This window comes from Sander vitreus, chromosome 13 (genome assembly GCF_031162955.1).
Source record: "Sander vitreus isolate 19-12246 chromosome 13, sanVit1, whole genome shotgun sequence".
Classification (NCBI taxonomy): domain Eukaryota; kingdom Metazoa; phylum Chordata; class Actinopteri; order Perciformes; family Percidae; genus Sander; species Sander vitreus.
In genome coordinates this window covers 25254188-25277455 of record NC_135867.1, presented here as the reverse complement: position 1 = coordinate 25277455, position 23268 = coordinate 25254188, and the positions used below count along the sequence as shown (strand labels likewise).

Here is a 23268-nt window from a genome sequence, read left to right as displayed (position 1 = left end):
ATACATGTGTGCGCAGACATACCGCGCAGAAAGAATAAATTACAAACAAAACATTGCTGACGGGCTAACAATTTATACATATACAAAAAAATGCTCTTCATGGTGACTTGCATGTACAGTATATTGCTGTATGTTAAAGGATTTACGGGTTAATTCATTGTTTTATCACATCCTAAAAAAGTGTCTTTAAGGAGGATTACATTTTAGGACATTCACAGAAGTGGGAGAACAAAGGAGGTTTAAAATGGTCCCTTTTGAATATTTCATTTGAATTAACACCGCCAATAAAAAAAAATATATGGCTTAGTATAAGCTGCCATAACCATTGAACAAAAATATAGCCTCTGTCCTGTTAATCAAATATGAGAACAACCAGAACAGGTTGTGCTGGTACAGCTTCAATCCCTGTTTAAATCCTAATTGTGCTCACTTTCTCTGTGATGATATAGCAGATAAGTATTTTCTGTTGCACTGAGGAGGATTTTGCAATCTAAATGGGTTTTCTAATATATTTCTATTATATTATATTACTATGATTTCTAAAGTGTATGTTCTGCAAATACAGCTTTATACAGGCAGTGAAGGAAAACCATGTCTCCTCTGCCAACATCCTGGACGTTACTACAGTACATCAGTCTTTGGTCTGGGCAGATTCAGTCCTTCCTCCCACATTTCTCCAGTGTTTAGAAGGCTTCAAGGTGCTGTGCAAGTTCATTCCAAAAACTCCTAAACTTTTGCAGACTTCTTGGTCCTGTCCTTACACAATGGTGACATGTCTGTGTTTCCTGAAGCCTGATTGGTCCACAGTGTTATTGTAGTCATTTGCTACCTGAATACTGTACCCAGGCACCTAAAAAATCAAAAGCAAAACACATTTGACATTAATAGCGTGTCTAATTTAGCTATGATTTGCAGTTAAAACAGTGTAGACTCATATTTTACCAGCCTTGCTGTTTCTAATCAAAGATGATATAACTGTGTAACTATTGCTCCACTGAAAAGGCAATCATCTCATAATTACTGTAATTGTGGATTCGAAAAATAGACTATATTTGTTTATGAGGTAGCTCGTTCATTACTGAAACGAGTTGAATGATCAAGCAATGAATTATTCATGCCTGATAAATGCCACTTCAAATGATTAGCATATTTATATTTAAAGATAATAAATTCCCATGGCTGGTAATGGCTGACATTTCTTTTGTAAGAGCCATGCAAAGTGAACTAGTAAGTCATCACCTCTCACATTTCCTAAAAACATGTAGAGCATACAGCATGAGCTTAGAGGAATGACGTGTGTGTTTAACTTTGCACAGGTGAACACTGAATGCCAACTGTGTGTCAAGCCTTCTCTCAAAACTCTTGTTACTGAGACCTATGACTGGAGTATGGCAGTATGGGTGCAGTGTGGGAAAGTGCAGGCATGACATCATAAGTTGTTGTTTATTGTGCATGGTATATGACTGACATGTAAACAGCGACATGATGAAGTGTCCTTTTCAAATGACAAATCCAAGCTTGTTTAGTCTCGTGGCTCTAGGGATTGAACAACAAGTCCTCCAACCATCCGACGATATCTGTTTATTCCCATACCCTCTACTACAACCCACAGGAGCGTTTTCCGTCCCCATATCTAAACCAGAGAACGTAACATTTGCGGTTTTAAACACGTCGTTAACATGGTGAAACGGTCGCAGTTTGGTTATAGTAAGGCACAAAAACTGTGACATTTTTCTACTGCTTATCTTATGCTTATTGTGTACCACTGAACAACATCACAGCCCTACCTCATTAACATTGGAGCCAATTGGCTGCCAAAAGCCACTGTCAGTGTGTTCCCTGGGAGCGACACCTGTGAACAGAGGAGAGAGACGAGAGAGAGGTGGTTTGAATTTATGTATCATGTAGTATTATTTAAGTAGATAATGGCTTGGGACAGCATGGTAGCACATGGTGATATAGTGCTGAATTGTCAAAGATTTCCGTTGAAAGTTTGTGTGTTTTTTAGTACATGCACGTATTAGTCTTACTTGTTTGACAATCTGACACATATCCAGTGTTCTCATATACCCTCTGTTCTGCTGCGTTGACAACACTTAGCGGGCTCTGTGTCTTCACCCTTTTGCTAAACACAAACATGAAGGACAACAGAGGATTTCACTGGATGTAGAAACATGCAGAAGCAGGTGCTGTTATGTAGAGGTCAAATTAAGAAGTAGTGGCAAAATATTGATCATGTTTTGTGGCTTCTTACCTCATTTCATCTTGGTAGTTGGTTTCTGGAGAGGATTGTAAGATAAATTAGTTAATGTAAGTGTGATTTACGTAACTGTTTGCTGAGGATTATACGTATGTCAGTGTGTTTGATTTCATTTGGGATGTTGGACATACTATACGATGCAAGTTGTGTTAGACTGATATATAATTAGGGCCTTACGTTTTTCTTTCCTGCGTTTGTAGCAGAAGACTATTCCAATGATGAGCAGAACCAGCAGAGCAGAACCTCCAAAGGACAGGACCACAGCTATCAGCACGGTCCAGTCAGGAGGCTTGGGAACTGTTGCTGAAGGGACAACCAGCACTCAAAGATTTAAGAGCTTATTATTGTCAAATTAAACTCTCAAATTGAAAAGATTGAACACAACCAAAAGGAGAAAAGAAGCACAATATCCACTGTCAAGTTATGAAAACACACTGCATGTAACTACACTGAAAACACAGAAAGCACTGAAATTGTGTTGGACATACATTTCTATTGCTATTTTCTCTAATACATTTTGTTTAGATGTGAAATTTGTCGAGAAGGATCATTACATCATCATTACAGCCTGAATAGAGGATGCCAATGAGAGATTAAGTCTGGCATATCTCACATGGGCCATACTGAGGTTTGCAGCTTGCAGTCACAGATACTGAGGCTGCTGCTTATCCAAAGCCTCTCTCATCCTCCATAACCCCTTATCATTTACATACCGTATGTCTCCCATCCAGACTTTGTCCAAATAAAGCACATTCCTCATACGCATCATAAATGGCTTTCTCTTTCCCCTCCACAGTGCAGGTTGCTGCAGGACTCTTTTACTTGTCAAGCTGCTTCTCAATCGTGGACAGCATGTTATCCATGCTGTCTGTGTGCAGGTCCTGGTTGAAACCTTACACTCAGGGTTTGTTCTGTTAATGTGATTTCTATACAGTATGTGTTAAATGGGTTTTTTATTCAATTAAAAGCTGGTTTTATCGGATTATTCTCCAGTTACATAGGTCATTATGTTCAGGAGTAGGGAGGGTCTATTTGTGGATTCTTGGTCATTTCTGAGACATGGACATAGAAATGTAAATGAATGCAGCAGAGAGATATTAAAAGAAATCACATCATCTGAGATCAGGCCAAATACTTTAAAAATAATGGGACGAAGCTTCTGGGCCTTAAAAATAAAGCCAATGCTAAAGCTGCATTCTGTCTAATTTACAGCGGGAGGCGACTCCATGGTTGCAAAAAGAAGTTTGTTTCTATAGAAGTCTATGAGAAAGTGACCCACTTCTCACTTGATCTATTACCTCAGTAAACATTTTCATAATGACTTTATGGTCTCAATCGCTAGTTTCAAGTCTTCTTCAATACAGCATGATGTTCATTTTGTAAATTTTGGTCCCATTTATTTTAAAACCATTTGCAACCATAAACACTGGCTTAGCCGCATCATCCTCCCCATCTCCACCCTCTCGTCCAAAAATTGTCACGTCCGCCAATTGCCAAACTCAAGGCTTCAAAACGGCAGTCCACAAACCAATGGGTGACGTCACATTACTATTTTTACTACTATATACTATTTTTACAGTCTTTGGATCAGGCAAAGCGGTAATATGTCTAACTTCCATCCCTTTTTTCTATATTAAGAAATGAAGGTTAATTGAAATGAAATGGAGTAGTCTTAAGCCACGGCATGGCTCTAGGGTTTGCAATGTTGGTTTGTCGGTCAGTCCACCGCTTTGGCCCGGACTGAAATATCTCAACTTTTGGATGGATTACCATGAAATTTGGTGCACACATTCATCAGGATGAATTGTAATAACTTCAGTGGTGCCTTGTATTTTCATCTAGCGCCATCACCAAGTCAGAATTCAAATTTGTCTTTGGTTTCTGACCAAATAGCTGCAAAACTGATGACATTCCCATTAGCCTCAGCTGTACTTTGTGTTTAGTGCTAATTAGCACGTATTACCATGCTACAGTAACAAGGGTAACTTGGTAAACAACATGACATCATGACTTCGCATAAACACACACGCCCACTTTCTTAAGCCAAGTGGCGTGTTATCTGTACGCATTCTGAGCATTCTGAACGCGGGACACGATCCCCGGTACCCTGGGTGAAAGTCCTGTGTTTTACACCATCCTCCACCCCGACCAACGTGGATTTTCGTCCTTTCATACTACTCGCTACGGCATAAATTCACACACAATCGCAAGGTAATGTAAGTCAATGGAGGCCAAACGGCATTGATAAACGCGCTAAAAAGTGAGTATGTGTCTTGATAACACACCAATAATGGCATACGAATTGGCTTTTCATACATACGCCACTTCATGAGATCAGTCTGCGGTAAATGTTCACCTGCTAAACATCAACATGTGCCTAAGTACAGCCTCACAGTAGTAGTATTATTGAGACTACCCCCAGGCAACCAAATGAATAACATTTTCACATCCTACACTTCTGTTTAATGGCCAACTAACTAAACAACAGGACTTTTGAAATGTTCTAACATGGAAGAGCCCAGAGTCAGACAGGGAAGGGGTTCTTTGTGCCAGACACATTGAGAGAAAAAAAAGTTGTGGAAGCTCTTCTTACCAACCACTAAGAACACCGAGCTGGATTCAGGGTTTGTTAGTGCCTGCACAGTCGCCCGACACTCCACTGTGGTGTTGCTTTCTGCCTGAAACTTCAGGACACTGGTGGAGTTGAAGGTATCCCCATCAGCCATGCTGGAGGTGTTGTACAGGCTGCTGTTTACAGCTTGACCATTCCGGGTCCAGCTGACAGTAGGTGTGGGGTACCAAGCAGATGTTACACACCGGAACTCCACCTGCTGGCCCTGCATCACAGTCACATTTTCTCCCGTGATGTTGACCGTACCGCGCTCTGAGAAATGAAAACAGGAAGTCAGCATGTTTTTAGGATTCAGTCATTGAGTGATGAGAACATATTTAAGTGTAATTTATTGTCATTTTACAACACAGGGTTGCACAACGAAATGCAAGTTGTAGTCCCTTTATGCTTCACAGGAAGAAAAAAAACAAGTTTTTTTTATAGTGGATTATGGAGGATGTGTTGAGGAGTCATTCAGCCTAAGGAAAGAAGCTGCTCTATAGTCTGCTGGTATGACAGCAGATACTTCTGTAGTTCTTGCCAGATGGCAGCAGGGTAAACAGGCTGTTCCTGGGATGGGTATTATCTTTTAATATCCTTCGGGCTCTGCACAGGTCCCTCTTCTCACTGACATCAATGATGCCTGGTAGGTGGGTACCAATGATGTTCTGGGCAGTTTTAATCACCAGCTGCAGAGCCCTCCGGTCCTGGGCTGTGCACAAACCATGATTTGTATTTGACTCATTGTTGTGAGCATAAAAGGTGTTCTAACAACGTGGCCTCACACACAGGCTACAAAGCTCCTGTCTGTTCTGGATCGCCCGCCACATTTCTTTGGTGTTGTTGGTGTTGAGGTCTCTCTCCAGTCTCTCCTAATGACTCTGCTTTGCCTCCTCGAGGCCAGCTCTCAGTCTCACACTGGCGGTGTTGTGTGCTTTCTTGTCACCTGACCGAACCAGGCAGGGTTTTTTGGCTCTGGTTAGGGCCCTCACCTCTTCATTCATCCAAGCGTTTTGGATTTGGAATGATTTTATTGTCTTTGTGATTAACATATCATCAATCAACTCATATGCTAATGTATGATGATGATGTGTATTCCTCAGTAGTGTCTCCATTAGGTTGTTGGCTTCAGAGTTATATGCTAACATTGGAACGTCCTAGGAAATGGCTGAAAGTAAGAAAAATAAATGATCTTGGCAAGCTTCATGGCAGCCCCAAAAGTGTAGAAAAGGTGTGCTTCCAGTAGAACTTTGACTGGTCTTGCTCTTTTCCTGAAGCTATTGTATGGAGTTTGACATATATATATATATATATATATATATATATATATATATATATATATATATATATATATATATATCCACTGGTCGGTCTCAAAACACATTATGGGTGAGTTTTTGAAGCTTGTTTGAAGCTTGGGTGAGTTTGACTTGATCATTATTTATTATGAATATAAATTTACATTAATTTGAAAGTTTTAAGTCACCCCATACTGCTTTAAAAAAACATGCTCTGTCACATAGTGTTGGGGTGGGGGGGGATATCCCTGTGTATGCATGGCCTCTATACCCCTTATAAATTTCACATTGCGGTGGAGTCTAATCTCCAAAGACTAACATATCAACCTATTAAGTGCCATGTTAATTAAACGTATTACACTCTTAAATGAAGTCTCTCCTGATTGAAATTCCAGTTCTGTGATACAGTCTGTAATAGTTGCATTAGGCTGTCCTCACTGACTCTCCCACTGAACTTCCCTCTTTATAGAAGCAAAGCAACAATAGCTACCATTTTAATCATTCAATACAAATATAATTTCAATGAAATGGAATAAATTGTATTTCTCCCTGAAATAAAAGTTGTTATCCTCTGAGCTATTTCTAAAGTAGAGTTCCCTGCATGTTTCCATATTTTGTCTTAGTATGGATGAAAATCACTGTAAATTGACTGTCATGCACATAGGTTCTCCATGAGGGATAATGAGCCAGAGACTGGCTCTGTAGTATCACGCTACCAGCAGTGGATGGCAGGTAAGTGTGTGTGAGTGTGTGTGTTAAGCACTTATATAATACCGTCATCCACTAAGTTTGGTGTAAAAGTTGTACTATTTTTGCCCTGATGTATTCTGGCTTCAAAGCTGTTTTGGTCATCGTGTTCATCAGGTATTCTTTTGGAGCTCACTGCTGCCCTCCACAGTACATCACAGTCACTACGCCTCCCTCACAACTGTACTGAGAGCTTTTTATACAGTGAATGTAGAAATTAAAAATAAGTTTTAGAACATAAGTAGGATGGTGTGCATATATCTCAGCCCCGCTGAGAGAACCCTCTTCTCGTTTTTGTTTTTTTGCACTAGTTCTATTCAGTTACTTTATATCCCAGATGGGAAACGTAGTCGACTTTTGATTTCAATTCTTGGACTTCAGACGTTACTATGTATTTACATGAAGAGATTTTTTTCTATTTATTTAGTTATTTAGATGCAGGATTTGTTTAAAAAAAATAATAAAATTATTAAATAAAAATTTTGTTATTTAAGATAAAATACTATTTCAGTTGCACTTTTTCAGTAATTTGTCTGCAACTCATTCTGTTAAAGAAAGTCCTGAGAAAATTGCATCCTGAACTTAAAATCGTATAGAATCGTGAGTTGGGTGTACTATGCTACAGCAACAATCTCTAAAAACAAACAACAACCTCTAAATTGCATGTGCAAGTGAAGCCGATTTATTGCACGGGGAATTTAAGAATTTTTAATCATTTTGCTCTTGAACCGCAGTACTCTAAATCTACTGCCTCAGGGGAGTGTTTCAAACTCAAAGTCAAGTCAAAGGACAGACACAAAGCAGCATGGGTCTCTCACAATACCAAACACCACCTTGCCCCAAGTCATTAAAGATGATAGATGTTCAATTAGCTAAATAAAGAGAAGAAAATAAGGCATAGTACTTACTAATTATAGTTTAAGTCTCTGTGTTGTATTTTTTTATTCTATCTTCTTTCTTTTCCTCTTTCACTCGCCTCCCCACACAATCCCTATAATTCTTTAATTCAATTCATTCATTCATTCTTCAGTGTTACTCTGTGTTTCTATACCACTTTGACCCCTGTGTTTGGTTTCCCTTGTCATTGTTAAATGATGTTATTTGTTAGCACGTTTGTTCAGTCTTGTTCAATATCACCAATAGAAAGAATGTAAAAAGATGCTAGATCTTCAATTCATTTTGATAAATCAATTAGGATAATAGGGATGCAGAAGAAAATGCAATGATGCAAAGCAGTTACAAGTAGAAGTTTGCAGGTTTAGAACCAGATTCCTAAATTGTCCAAGAGGCACAAGTGAGTTGAGTAGCAGTTTTTCCAAGTTCAGAGCGAGCTCTCGGGGAACATGAAGTACAAGCCAGTGAGCAGAGAGTGTCTGTTATTGTCCCTCTGAGTAACAGAGAGGTTCTGGAAGGTACGAAGGCAGTTTTCCAATAAGAGCCTCATGGATAAAGAGATATTAGTGAGTATCACGAGAAGACCACCCAATACTTTCATATGAAATACATTGATGTGTTCCATAGGCATGACCGGTTATGAATCTCAAGGCGGAGTGATAGACTGAGTCCAGAGATTTAAGAGTTGAAGACGATGCATGTCTATAAATCACATCAGCTTGGTGTTAATGAGCCTACCTTGTACCTCCAGGTGTGCTGTCTCTGACCTCCCCCCCAGCACGGTGCAGGTGACTGGCCCAGACTCGTTGCGGCTGACGTTATAGATGCTGAACTCCACACAGCTGCCGTCAGAAGAAGAAGAGCAGAATATGGCAGAGAACCGCTCTTTGAATGAAGTTACGTTACCTTTGCTAAAGATGGAGAGAACCAGAATTCCTTGGAACATCCATGTCATGAGCGTCCAGTTTCCTTGCACAGTGGCATTAAAGCGTGCGACGGAGCCTTGGAGCACGGCAGAATTCAGTGGCTGCAGCTGGAACAGCCCTGACACTGCTGAATGGAAACCAGACGACATGTCAGCCAGGAATAATTCAGGGGCGTAGCACAACAATCTGGGCCCTCTAGAAAGACATTTTCTATGGACCCCTCCCCACATCCACAGCTGTTCATTCTAGCATCTTTTTGGGCCCTCCTCACATGAGGGCCCTGGGTACTCAGTCCCCCCCCCCCCCACCAGTCCGACACCCCTGAGAGTGTATCACAGAAGAAAGAGAAAGTCTTTGCATCTCTCAGGCCTCTTTAGTTGCCATCTTGTATCAACTATATAAAGACTTGACTTGGGTTTAACCCTCTGAGGTCTAAGAGCATTTTCACGTATCTTCTTAAATGTATTTCCCTTTTTAAGGAATTTGTATATTTCATATGAAAATGTTCAGAACAAACTCAGCTTTCCATATAGTGACGCCCACATTTTTTCTAGAGCAATGTGTAAAGAGATAATTTGGCGCTAAAGCTGAAACGTTGATGTTGGCTTTTTGAAATTCCTCAAATGTCTTATGAAAATGATTGATTGAATCATGATTTGTTGTACGAATTGTTTCGGTGCTTGAAATGAGTTTACCAAAGTCGTAGGTTACACGTATATGATTAAAGTAGTAAATAAAGATCGGAAATGAAAAATGTGGCTTTTTGAGTAGGAGTTTTTGTCAAACATCGTTTAGACGCGCCGGAGCGTCTTTCGTCCTCAGAGAGTTAAATGTACATTTTGTGCAGTACTGGATAGGTTCATGTTCAGTTAGTTTGAGGGCTACGGCAATACATAAGGTGCTACTGAGTATCACATTATATTAGCTCTCACAAAACATACATTAATACATTTATTTTATTTCAACTCATAAATATTAGTGACTCCTTATTTTTGTATTATTAATAGAAGGAACACTGAAAAATATCATGCAAAGTTTATGTAATTGCTGGAATAATTGCTTGATTGTGTGATTTCTTTTGTTTCTTTTTATTGTTGGCCACAAAATATCAGCAATTTAAATATTCATTTTAGGCTCAATGATACAATTACTGGACTTAATTGCCTGAGGAAGAAACAAATATTATTTTTTTTGAGTTCAGATTTATTGACGGTAAAAATATTTGTATGCAGTCCAAGTTAAATTTCGATAGGCTACAGGTTTCTGTGTGATAGGCAGGCAGCACACTGCAGGTGTTCACATCACTGCAAAAGTGAACCATTAAATGTAGTTAATCATGCAAAGGAATGCAATGTGAGAAACTACAAATAAATCAAAATAAACAAGTTTCACTGAACGTTGGCTGACCTCTTGATTGAGGACAAAGGGAAGGCCGGCATGTTGTTGCGACACATGTCACTATTTGTCCAATCAGTGCCGGAGACATGTTGGAGTTTGCTCAAGGTAATTACAAGCAACATTGGCTGGGTTTTGTTGGTTTTTGACAAGACTGAAACTCAAACACAGCGTTAATCTGGACTGATCCTTCCCGTGGCGAGCGTTACAGCTGAGCCAGAGTTTGAGCATGTTTCCTTGGAAGTTTTCTTGCTATTGTTGCATTCTTTTAAAAGTAAAACCACTCCTCTGTGTCCTTCTGTCAGGCTGTTACAGGTGTCTAAAATGAGCAGGACTGTTTACATTTTCATGGGAATGACTAGATTTGCAATAGTGTGGTTTGGTTCAGTTTTTTTTTCCTTAAAGGCAGCACCAAGGGTACTGTAGGCTAATGATTAATAACTATTAAGAGCAAAATAAACCTCTGACTGCTTTAGTGTTAATTTAAAAGTACTAAAAAGGTGATGAGGAGCTTCGCCCTACACTTCTGACTCGATTTGCAAATTGATTTAAAAATCATTCACATAACTATTAGCTGACAAAAATGTTGGAAGCAAATGTTCAGGACAGACGAAACATTTCCAGCTAACATCTAAAAGACAGGATTACTGAAGTCACACTTGCAGTTGTTGGTCCACTTGATTTATTCTTACAAGAGTTATCTAGGGGATTTAAGCAAAGCTCTCTAAAACTGCTCTTATTAAGGATCTGCACATGAGTAAAATATATTCATTGTATTATCATAAACACTATGTTGGGCATAAGTCATACTTCAGTTAGTATTTGGACAACAAATTGAATAAATTGCAAGAACACAGAAACATATTACTTTTATGTTAATGTTTGTAACTTCTGTCCAGTTCAGCGGGTTCATACAGACTTTATATACAATTCTTTGAAAAAAAAAAAAAAAGAACGCTGACCTCCAGTTGCACACAGTAATAAACAGATGCGGAAGAGCTTTGGCCGTGATCTCCAGGAAACAGTCATGCTAGTGTTGCTCTCCTGAAAAGACGAAAGAGAGACAGCTGTGAGAATGCTCAGCAAGTCCACTGTCCTCTAACGTGTTCAGAAAAGGCTCCAAAAAATAATAATGAATCCCATCTTTGTGTGCACCCATCTTGGGTCATATGAACACAAATGAAAAGTTGGAGGTGGACAATCAATAGGCATTTGATGTGAGCGGTTACTGTTAGTGAAGGTGACAGTAGAAGACTTTATCACAAGAGGTTTTATTGCCACAATAAGTACACTTATGTGGATTTTGCCTTGGTGAAAGGTGCATACATTAAAAACAAACAAACATATTAAACATTACTATGAAATAAATCCAGAAAAACTAATATATACATACAAAGTAACTATTGAATTGCAGCTGTTGCGTTGTTATACATGCTCGTTTCATATTTGTCTTTTTCACAAAGAAAAGGTAGCAGGTCAGAGCGTTATATAATTCCATCATTCATTCACACAAAATGAATGTATCGGAAATAAAAAATTAGAAAGGCCTCTATTATCCAATTGTATCCCTTATGTTCTTGTTACTTCCTCACTTCCTGCAAAGTACTTAACGTGGTAGATGCTGTCGTCATGCTTTTACAACTTTGCCACCGTTGATATCAAGACATAGGCCTCTTATACTATAAATCGTCTCAGTAGATCAGTAAGTCTCTGCCTTTATAAATAAATATTCCTCAGAAGTAACCTTCAGCTGAACAGACTTACTGCAATGGGAGCTCCCGCTGTGCTGTGTTGTACGGATCAAAGCTTCATTTCCTGAAACAGCAGGTGAGCGTGCAGGACTGAGGCGGTGGAACTCTCCCAGGGAGCAAGGTTCAGGTCGGACCGTTGAATCTCAGCCCTTACCTGCCTCCGTATACCTGCCAGCCAGTGAGTAATCATCTGTGTGGCTGTGGGTGTGAAGCTGACATTTTCCCCTGCTGGCAGAGCACGCACGTAGATTATTCCGTGGTTGGGTGTTTGTGAGTCAGTCTGCTTGAGCCTGTTTTTATTGCCCGATACTCTAATTTGTGAAATATAGTGTATGCGTTTTACGCTTTGGAGTAAATCTTTTCCACCATGACCCTGTTGCAAAATGTCCTTTTCTACCTAAATTCTTAATTAATTCTGTTTTATGTAATTCTTTTAAAAAAGGGATTAACAGTCCACTTCCAGATGGGAAGTAAAACAGGAGGGAATAAACTAAATTAAGAAAATTGTGAAATAAAAGACAACAGTCAGAAAAAGCGTCTGTCCAAATGCATTCCAATTCTTTCTTGTACTGTGAGTGATGGAGTCCTGGAAACAGCATTTTCTGACAAAGTCAGGACAGTTTCAAATTTCACTTTTTTCTTTGTCCTTATCTCACTGGTTTGAAGTTGGTAAGGCTCAGTTAGAAAAAGGCTATGTCATGTAGGTACCTGCAGGGACTAGAAACGTCAATATAGGTTGTATTTTGCTGCTTGCACAAATTACCTTTGGGAGCCTTTTTCCAAGGGAAGGACAATCTCTGTTTGTATGTGCACATGTGAGCACACACACAACACGAACACACTCTTTCCCTTTGCTTCGTACTGTTCTCCTGGTCAACAGCTGGTGGCAGTAATGCACAACAAACGCATAGGAATGTGCCAGCAAAGGCAGTGAGGAAGAAGACTTTAAGCAAGCAAGATGGATGTAAACAATGCAAGATTTAAAGTATTTCTTAAAGGCCCAGTGTGTAACGTGTTTAGTTGTTCATTATTAAAATCTGTGTTGCCCGTTCACAAACGTGTCCTTTTTATAAATATTTACCACCACCATCAACTCCAAGTATTCCTTTTGGCTTGAAATTTTACATTTGCATTCACATGAACTGGGGTAGACGCTCCATATTCATGCTCCATCTTGAAATACGTTAGCCGGTAAGGGACATACAGGACATACTGCTCCTCCTTTCACGTTTTCGCTGTCACATGATAAACTCACAGGTGCTGCTAATGGGTAAGAAAAAGGATATTGAAAAGAGTAAGAGACCGGCTGTTTGAGAGAGTTGATTGATATATGATCTCAACGCTATATGGGAGACATTCCTACACATTGGACCTTTAAAAACTGGCTTAATAAAAGTATGACGACATGTGTGTTAGGCCTCAAGAATACACACAATGCAGTTTGGTAAGATACACTGAATGTAAATATAACTATTGTTTCCAAGACTCCAGAGAGCACCTTTAAGTTTTTTTAGGGGTGATACCTCAGTCAGCAACTATTGGAAGTTGCTTGAGTTAATTCAAATTGAGTGAGTGATCACAGCTTCCTTGTCATTTATTACAGTGCAATTCAGCAGAAACGCTGCGTAGTGAGACAGGTGGCCCTGTTGTTTCAGACACCCTGTAAGTGGACTTTCATGTTGCTTTCATTACACATATTGTCACAACTTGGTTCAGACTTGGACCCAAATGCAGAAAGGCGAGGAGATGGCCGCAGTAGGTACAGTATGATGGAGTTTAAACGCGTAAGCTGATGACTGTCCAAACACAAGGGAAGTAAACCAGGGACATGTAAGACACAGGTAAAATCCAAAAAAAACAGAAGTTCAGGAAAACCTCCAGGAACGAGGGGAAACACCGGGAACACAGAAGACAGCTGGCACAGGCAGAGACTTCTCGACAAAAGTATGATGACAAAACAACACCAGACATAGAAAGCACAGAGACTATAATACCCCACATGGTTATTTTGAAAAACGGAGACATTTCCCTTCGTTTGTGCCCTTCGTTTACAGACAAACGGAGAATTCTCCTCTGAAACGATTCTTTCTAAAAACTCTGGCCAGAGTGAAGATTTTGGAAATCTTCGTTTGCATGTAAACTCAGACAAACGGAGGTTTAGGCAGCCGAGGAAGACAAGAGAGAGGAAGTGATTCGTTGCTGCTGTTGCTATTTTTGGGATTCTGATTGGCTAACGTGGGCTTGAGCTTCTCGTTACACTGCCACCTACAGGTTTGGCATGCTCTTGACGGCATTGACGGCATATATACACCACACGGGTACGTGTAAACGAACACTTTTCTGAAAACGGACAGCTGTGCACGATGTTAGTTTTGAAAACGGAGAGGTTGAAATGTCCGTTTATGAAAATAGCCGGCCACGTGTAAACGTAGCATGAATACACAAAGTGACGATGGTAGTAACGAGGGACCGGTGACATGAGGGCTGGAACAGTTGAGACACATCAGGGAGGAGCAGATAATCACAGAGACGGGAAAACACACAAGGCAGGAAGTAAGAGAAGACCAAAAAATACCCTAACACCTACGCAAACTTGAAAAACAATGAAAAACAATGTACAACATACATACAAGTAGAGAATAAAAATGTCCATCAGGCATATAACATGCAGGGTCTAAAATTCTTCTTTTCCACCAGCCAAATGGCTAGTGAATGTTTAAATTCTACCAGCCAATCAATAGATCACAGTTGTTTTTGTGGCTGGTGAGTGAAGCAAATCTACCAGCCACTTGCATATTTTACCAGCATTTGGCTAGTAGATGGTGCTAATTTTGGACCCTGCATACATAGTATAGAATTGTGAAAAATATAGAACACATGTGTGTACCACATGTGTGTAACACAGGCCGCTGTCACTGTAGGTCTGATCCGCTTTGCAAACTGAGCTGCAAAATACTTTTCATAAGAAGCTGGTGCTTTTCATCTCAGCCACTAGATGTCACTGTAGGATCATGTTGAGACAAAAAGCTGGGCTTTATTCATGCAGAAATGTATACTTTATGTATGCACCGGACATTTTACTGTAAAATCCACTTATGCATTTCTATTTTATTTACATCTGTTTCTTCACAAAACATTCAGGCATATACATGGTGCCAACATTTTGTATGAATGAAATTGTGTAAAATCTTACTCTGCAAATTAACGACAGCTGTGAGATAAATGTAAAGGGGTAAAATGTATAATATTTCCTTCTGAAGTGTAGTAAAATTAAAGAGATGCATTTAGTGTCAAGTACATTTACTTTAAAATTGTTCTCGAGTACAGTACTGGAATTAATCTGTTCTTCTCCACCACTTACTGGATGTTGGAATCGGGCTGTCAAAATGAATGTAATATTTTGTCTTTTCTGGCTGTCTCTAAAATATTTTCAAAATCCCGTAACATGAACGTGAACATTTCAAATATGTAGCAGATAAAACGACCATCCTGCTCTGCGGTATAGGCTAATACATTATTCAATCAATCAATCAAGCTTTATTTATACGGCACCTTTCAAACATAACAAAATGCAATTCAAAGTGCTGTACAAACAAAGAGCAAACAAAAACAGAGAGAAAAAAAGATTTAGAAACTAAAAAAGTAGATTTATGCACAAGACTAATGCACACTAAGACAAATGAAAATATGGATGAAGTATAAAATATAAACGGCAAAACAATAAAATTATAAGACATTACGTGCAAGCCAGACTGAATAAGTATGTTTTTAGTTATTAGAATTATTACATTGTATGATAATACAGATTATGGATGGATGGATGGATGGATAGATAGATAGATAGATAGATAGATAGATAGATAGATAGATAGATAGATAGATAGATAGATAGATAGATAGATGGATAGATGGACTTTATTAATCCCAATGACTACGTTACAGCAGCAGGTATAAGACACACAACATCCACACAGAATAACAAGCAATTGTTATTGCAATAATAATAATAAAAAAATTCCAGAACACCTACTCGAACTTGAAAAACATACATACAGTCTAACTAGTCTGCAGTTCCCTCTTTTTCCATTGTAAAAGCTGATTAAGAAAAACTAAAAGGTGTCCACTGAAGCTGGAGAAGAACTAATTAACATTAACAATAACATAAATTAGCAGCCAAAGCATTTGGAAAGGCCTTTAGTGGAACAGCCTCCTGATCAGCAGATGTCCCACGATGCAGCAGTGCATTCTGTTCTGATTCTAGGCTCCTCTTGGCCAACAGTCATGCATGGTTTTATGAGGGCTGCAGTATAGTATAGGCTGGAATGTCTCCAGACACAGCTGGTATTGTATACGCAGAAGCGAGCAGACAACCATGAAAAACAGGAAGTAGATAGTGGGGGAGGGTGAGCCCCAGCAGTCCCTCTGATCCCCTGCATATGGCCCGCGCTGGAAGTCATTCAGAGGCCTCTTCTGCCACCAGAGCCCCCCCCGTGTAAGAGATCATCGCTCATAAGTAATCACGCATGCTCGTCTTTGTGTTGGCTCTTTGACTTCTCGGCCAGCCTATTGTTTTTCATTTCATTGTTTGCAGCCACAGATTAGTTCCATTCAATTGCCCCGTTATGTGAGAGAATAAGATATGACCCTGCAATGCAATGCTTTCCATACAAAAAGGCACGCCTTCAGAGCATGCATTAATTGCCATTGTGGGATTTGTTTTTGTTGTGTCAGCTGTTGGCTAACCAATGGTGCAAGCCGACTAAGGTTTATTATTACTGAGCGTATTAAGCGGTGTAGCCACTGCTGGGGCGAGCCGCCGCCCTCTGTCAAATTGGAAATGACTGTTAAAGGCACTTAGCTCCACCTCGACCAACTACAATATGAAATTGCTGTTGAGATATTAATGCAACCATAGTCTATATCGACGAAGTTTCATTTACAGGATTGTTCCGGTGCCGCCCCAGGTTCCGCCGAACGTCCCTCATTTTCTTCCGGATGTCGTTACCTTCCTCTTTCTTTGTGTTGGCATTCTAAACTCCGGTGGATTTCTGAGGACTATGGTTAACTGCTCCTCAGATCTCTGCAGGGTAAATCCAGACAGCTAGCTAGACTATCTGTCCAATCGGAGTTTTCTGTTGCACAACTAAAACAACTTTTGAATGTTCCACCAAAACAAGTTCCTTCACGAGGCTATTTTCCAGCGGCCCGTTGCGTTGTCTGCCCAAGACGATTGTGATTGGTTTAAAGAAATGCCAATAAACCAGAGTTTTTCTCTCATCCCGGAATGCTGTGTGGACTAGCCAGACCCTCTTCCGCGGCGCTGTGGAGGAAGGTCTTGCAATGCCAGACCATAATAATAATAATTGTCTAATATGATGTATAAGAAATGTAAGAGAAAGTAGCTGTTTACTGAAGAAGTAAATGTTGCATCTGTAATGGCATACAAGTACCATCTTTAAACCAATCTCACATTTCGTCCTTTAAAAAAAAAAAGAAGTAAATTCTGCAAGTTTAGTTTGTTTTTGGTGATATATGGTTTGAACTGTTACATATCTATTTAATAACAAAAAACATCATAGAGAGATTACTACTGTTCAACTGATTGCACAAGAGGTTACTATAGCTGCTGTGTAGAGTTGAACCATAACACTTGTCCTTGTCCATGTGTGGGTTCATGCTGTGAACTCTTCTGCAGCCCCTCTCTCCCACACTGACTGGTGTAATCTGGCTTTACCCGTCCTCCATATGGGAAGGCTGCATTCGCTGCATGAGAGAAATCCACTTAGTAAGAGAGAGAGAGAGAGAGAGAGAGAGAGAGAGAGAGACAGAATGTGACTCAGATTCTCCTTACATTTGGCTGATCCATTCACTGTCCTCTCCGTCATCTCTCTGCCTGCCTGCATCACATACTAACCCACTGTGACCAATGGTTGCTTTACAGGGCAGCAGGGCACAACACAGCTGCCCAGTCCCACCTGTTCCCGGTGCACAAGACTTAGCATATGTGTGTGTTTCAGTGGTCAAATGTAACTAAGTACATGTACTCAAATACTGCTGTACTTAAGTACAAATTTGACCTACTTGTACTTTACTTGAGTCTTTTCTTTTCATGCCACTTTCTACTTCTACTCTGCTACATTTCAGAGAGAAATGTTGTACTTTTTACTCCACTACATTCATCTGACAGCTTTAGTTACCTTACAAATTAAGATTTTTATACATAAAACACGTGAGGATTTTTCTGCATTAAGTATTTTCACTTTTTATACTTTAAGTAGATTTTCCTGATGATACATACTTTTATTTTAAATGCAGAACTTTTACTTGTAACAGAGTATTTGTTACAGTAACAGTGTGTGTGTGTGTGTGTGTGTGTGTGTGTGTGTGTGTGTGTGTGTGTGTGTGTGTGTGTGTGTGTGTGCGTGCGTGTGCGTGTGTGTGTGTGAGATAAATGAACAATTTACCATCTGTCAAAGAGGCTTTGGATGAGGTCAGCTTTACCTTCATCCTGTCATCCTGCCCTGAGGATTACGCCATCACATCTCTGTTCCAGTTATACCTCTGAGAAAATGTACTGCTCTATTCATTCTTTCATTAATTGTGCGCACAAACAAAAACCATGAGGTTACTTTGCATTATCAAATCAAACCCTACTACACAAACTGCCTCCTTATTCTCTTCTGACACCTGAAACTAAGCTAACTTTCACTGTTATGCGGATGACACCCAATTATACTTATCAATCAAGCCAGACAAAACCAATCAGTTAGCCAAACTTCAAGTATGCATTAGAGATATCAAATCATGGATGACCTACAATTTCCTGATGTTAAATTCAAACAAAACTGAAGTTATTGTGCTGGGCTCTAAACACCTCCGAACATCATTATCCCAAGATATAATTACTCTAGATGGCATTGCCATGGCCTCCAGCACTACTGTCAGAAATCTAGGAGTTATTTTTGATCAGGATATATCCTTTAACGCCCACTTAAAACAAACCTCTAGAACAGCCTTTTTTCACCTTCGTAACATTGCCAAAATTAGGAACATCCTGTCTCAAAACGATGCTGAAAAACTAGTCCATGCATTTGTTACTTCTAGGCTGGACTATTGTAATTCCCTATTATCAGGATGCTCAAATAAAACTCTTAGGACTCTCCAGCTGATCCAGAATGCTGCAGTGCGTGTTCTGACAAGAACTAAAAGGGGAGATCATATTTCTCCTGTGTTGGCTTCTCTGCATTGGCTTCCTGTAAAATCCAGGATTGAATTTAAAATCCTTCTCCTGACCTACAAAGCTCTAAATGGTCAAGCACCATCATATCTTGAAGAGCTCATATTACCTTATTGTCGCACTAGAGCACTGCGCTCCAAGAAAGCAGAGTTACTTGTGGTTCCTAGAGTCTCTAAAAGTAGAATGGGAGCCAGAGCATTTAGCTATCAGGCTCCTCTCCTGTGGAACCAGCTCCCAGTCTGGGTTCGGGAGGCAGACACCGTCACCACCTTTAAGAGTAAACTTAAAACTCTCCTCTTCGATAAAGCGTATAGTTAGGGAGTGAGGAGTTGCAGCGTTCGCCTAGATCGGCGGGGGTGGGTGTGTAGCCACAGTCATGGCGCACCCCCACCCTATCTCTGCTTCTCCCCATAGAAAGCTTACATATACTTAGGGAGTAATGAGTCGCAGCATTAGCCTAGACCGGCAGGGGAAGGTGTGTACCCCAATTACAGAACACAGCCTCCCTATCTCCCCTTCTCTGTAGCTCTTAGTTATGCGGTTATAGTTCTAGACTACCGGGGTACCTCCTTTGACACACTAAGCTTCTCTCTCCTCTCTCTTTCCATCTGTGTGTATTTGTGTCACAGAAATGCTTGTTACTAACATAGCTCCGGGGAGCTTATTCCCCGGAGTCCTTATGTTCTTTTTCCACCCAGCATCATCATCTTGGATCATGATGGCACCTACATCATGGTGGCAGCTTTCGCCGTGGTCATGCCCTACGCCCTGCTGTGCCCTATTACACCCTGCTACGCACTGCAATGCCCGGCTTCGACTTGCTATGTCCGGCCAACGCCCTGCCATGCCCTGTTACGCCCTGCTGTGCTCTACGACACCATGAACTATTATAACTATTACAATATCTTTATTGTGACTATTATTGCCATTGTTCATCATACCCCCAACCGGCACCGTCAGACACCGCCTACCAAGAGCCTGGGTCTGTCCGAGGTTTCTTCCTAAAAGTGAGTTTTTCCTTGCCACTGTCGCACTTATGCATTCATACATGCTCTTGTTGAAATCACTGGAATTGTTGGGTCCTTGTAAATTATAGTGTGGTCTAGACCTACTCTATCTGTAAAGTGTCCTGAGATAATTGCTGTTATGATTTGACACTATAAATAAAATTGAATTGAATTGAAATTAAGCTGTAGCTTCAACCTTTGGACACACAGACAAATGATGAATGTCGTTCCTCGAACCCGTACTGTGTTTTGGGGAGAGTGCTTTCAAAGTTTTTGCAGTGTCGTCTTGGTGTGAGCTTCAGAGTTACCTTAAACTAGATTATATTATTAGCATGGAAGATTATAAAAACAGGATTAAGGGCTATTTGACCACTCAATGCACATGTCCTGTTACTGAATACTGAGTATTCATTGTTTGATATAATTAGTGGTTTTGTTTTAAAGGTACTCTAAGCGATGTCACGTGTTTTTTAGGCTACAACATTTCTTGTCACATACAGCAAACATCGCCTCACTATCCCCTAGCTGCCTGTCCCCTGAACACACTGTAAAAAAAACGCCGTCTCTGTAGACAGCCCAGGCTCCACAAACGGCAACAAAAACAAACTGCGCCAACCTGCACCACCAAACATAACAAACAGTCTTCCAGCCAAAAACCGACAAGAAGGATTTGGGGGTAGGGGTTGGGGGGTTAGTGCGCAGAAGCACAGAAGGGAGGGAGAGGGGACTGGATGAGGAGGAGGGAGGGGCGAGCTAGTCTCGTTTTGTTTGACTACTTTGAACGTCAACAATAAGTGACGTCACCCAACATCGCTTAGAGCACCTTTAAAGCATGATTTATGGTCCTGTGGAGGCTCCACACAGAGCTTCCGCCGTAGCCTACGTAAGTGACCTTAAAGGTCCCATGGCATGAAAATTTCACTTTATGAGGTTTTTTAACATTAATATGCATTCCCCCAGCCTGCCTATGGTCCCCCAGTGGCTTGAAATGGCAATAGGTGTAAACCGAGCCCTGGGAATCCTGCTCTGCCTTTGAGAAAATGAAAGCTCAGATGGGCCGATCTGGAATCTTGCTTTTATGACGTCATAAGGGGAAAGGTTACCTCCCCTTTCTCTGCTTTGCCCGCCCAGAGAATTTGGCCCACCCATGAGAAAGAGACATCATGGCTTTCAAATGAGCAAAGTGGCAGTTGGTCAAGGCCACACCCCCACCCTCCACCTTGCCCCCCCTCTCCTCCTCAATAGCTACAGACACAGAAATGGCACATACTAAGGAAAGCTCATTGTGGGACTGGCTCTAGTGGCTGTAATTCTGCACCAAGGCTGAATTTTGGGAAAGAGACTTCAGATACAGTATTAGGGGACCACTAAGGTCTATATAAAAGAGACTTCAGATACAGTATTAGGGGACCACTAAGGCCTATATAAAAGAGACTTCAGATACAGTATTAGGGGGACCACTAAGGTCTATATAAAAGAGACTTCAGATACAGTATTAGGGGACCACTAAGGCCTATATAAAAGAGACTTCAGATACAGTATTAGGGGACCACTAAGGTCTATATAAAAGCATCCAAAGAGCACCATGTCATGGGACCTTTAAGTTTATACCTGTGCTTTGGTGTATGCGTCGATCTCTTTAAGAGAATAGAGGGGCCGGCGTATGTGTGTGGGAGAGCGAGTGAGAGAGTGACAGTGATAAGCTTGAGAGAAACAAAGTGTCTCCTCTGTGCTTTCTGATTTCATGTTGTTTATGGAGAAGGAGAACCAGGCAATGAGTTGGGGGAAATGCCAAGCCACGGACGAGTGACGTGCTTCGACATGTAGTTACGTTTATCGAGAGGTGCACGGTAGGGGGTCCATTTCTCCACGTACCTACCACAGCCTGACACAGAAGCATAAATCATGCTTATGTCTCTCGTTCTCTTGTTCTCCCTTGTAACAGAGATTTTGAATCTCACTGGGAAATGAACTAGTAAAACAAAGGTAAAATAAAAACTCCTTCTGTGAGTTAAAACTATCCTTTTTCAAAGAATGAGAAGTTGTTTGAGTCACTTGTGGCCTTGTTCCCTCCTCCCAGTGTTCTTAAGGGAGGGGGGGACGAGAGAGTGAAAAAGGAGGGAAAGGACAGCACCAGGCAGCAGCTGTGATGATGGGGCTCCCCCATACCCAACACAACAACAGCATTGTTATCTGAGACCCACCTAACGCCCTCCCCCCTCCCTCCCTCCGCGCTTCTGCCATGTATGTATACATACAGTATCTTTACACAGGGACTCCCGCGGAGGGATGCAGGACAACATGCTGATTTCCATGTCCTGCAAAGCCAGTTGTACAAAATAAAGAGAGAAATGTAGAGGCAAACAGCTCGGCAAGTTGCTTTTCAGTTCTGTGGTGGTGGTGGTATCAAACTATATGCAAGAAGATTCAAGACGTGAAAGTGAGAATAATACAATAAAGCTAGAATAAACTCTGAAAAGTTAAAATAAATAAAGAATATAAAAAAAAAAAAATGAAGGTGCAAGATTAAAAAACTTATAAAGTGCACTGTGCCTCACACAATGTGCTAAATACTGTTCTGGACAGTATAAAGTCAAGTCGAGTCAACTTTATTGTCAATTCTGCAACATGTGCAAGACATACAAGAGGAATTGAGAATGCGTTTCTCTCCGACTCACAGTGCAATAACTACAAAAGATCAGAAATATATACAACCAATAAATACACTCGAAATAGTGCAAAAGTAAGGGACCATTTTTAAATGAATCCGAATCAGAAAATGATTTACTGCCAAGTAAGTACCACTTACAAGGAATTTGCCATGGTGGTTGGTGCATACATAAACATAAACGAACATATTTACACATTATTTGAAATAAACAATAAGTGACCGGAGTCACACACACACACACACACACACACACACACTTAGAAACACCTGTTCCTCCGTTTAGAATTTTGCCTGCCACAAAGAAAAACAGATTCCGTGTTGCTCTTACCACAAGGATGATCAATGCCATGCATGACTACATAGAATCAGACATTTACTGCCCCTAAGTGGCTAACTCACGGTGCGGATCCACATGGCCATGCAACGCTTCTGTCACGCTGTGCTCCACTTCTGTCGCGCCGCGCTCCATTT

General features: G+C 40.6%; 1 protein-coding gene across 1 annotated transcript; it reads right to left on the bottom strand.

Moving 5' to 3' along the window:
* Positions 1 to 757: 757 nt before the first annotated feature.
* On the bottom strand, positions 758 to 8885 carry igsf5a (immunoglobulin superfamily, member 5a). The gene is made up of 8 exons (XM_078265437.1): positions 8549 to 8885; positions 5398 to 5583; positions 4854 to 5144; positions 2438 to 2563; positions 2255 to 2279; positions 2031 to 2125; positions 1788 to 1852; positions 758 to 850 (listed from the first exon to the last, which is right to left on the bottom strand). The coding sequence occupies exons 1-8, from the start codon at positions 8883 to 8885 to the stop codon at positions 758 to 760; spliced, it is 1218 nt and encodes a 405-aa protein (XP_078121563.1).
* Positions 8886 to 23268: the final 14383 nt, after the last annotated feature.

Coding starts and splice junctions, on each gene's coding strand:
- igsf5a (XM_078265437.1), bottom strand. CDS start 8,885: ATGTCGTCTGGTTTCCATTCAGCAGTGTCAGGGCTGTTCCAGCTGCAG. Junction 5,145..5,397: donor ATCTGGCAAGAACTACAGAA/GTATCTGCTGTC, acceptor TTCATTTCTCAG/AGCGCGGTACGGTCAACATC. Junction 2,564..4,853: donor CTCGGTGTTCTTAGTGGTTG/GTAAGAAGAGCT, acceptor TTGTCCCTTCAG/CAACAGTTCCCAAGCCTCCT.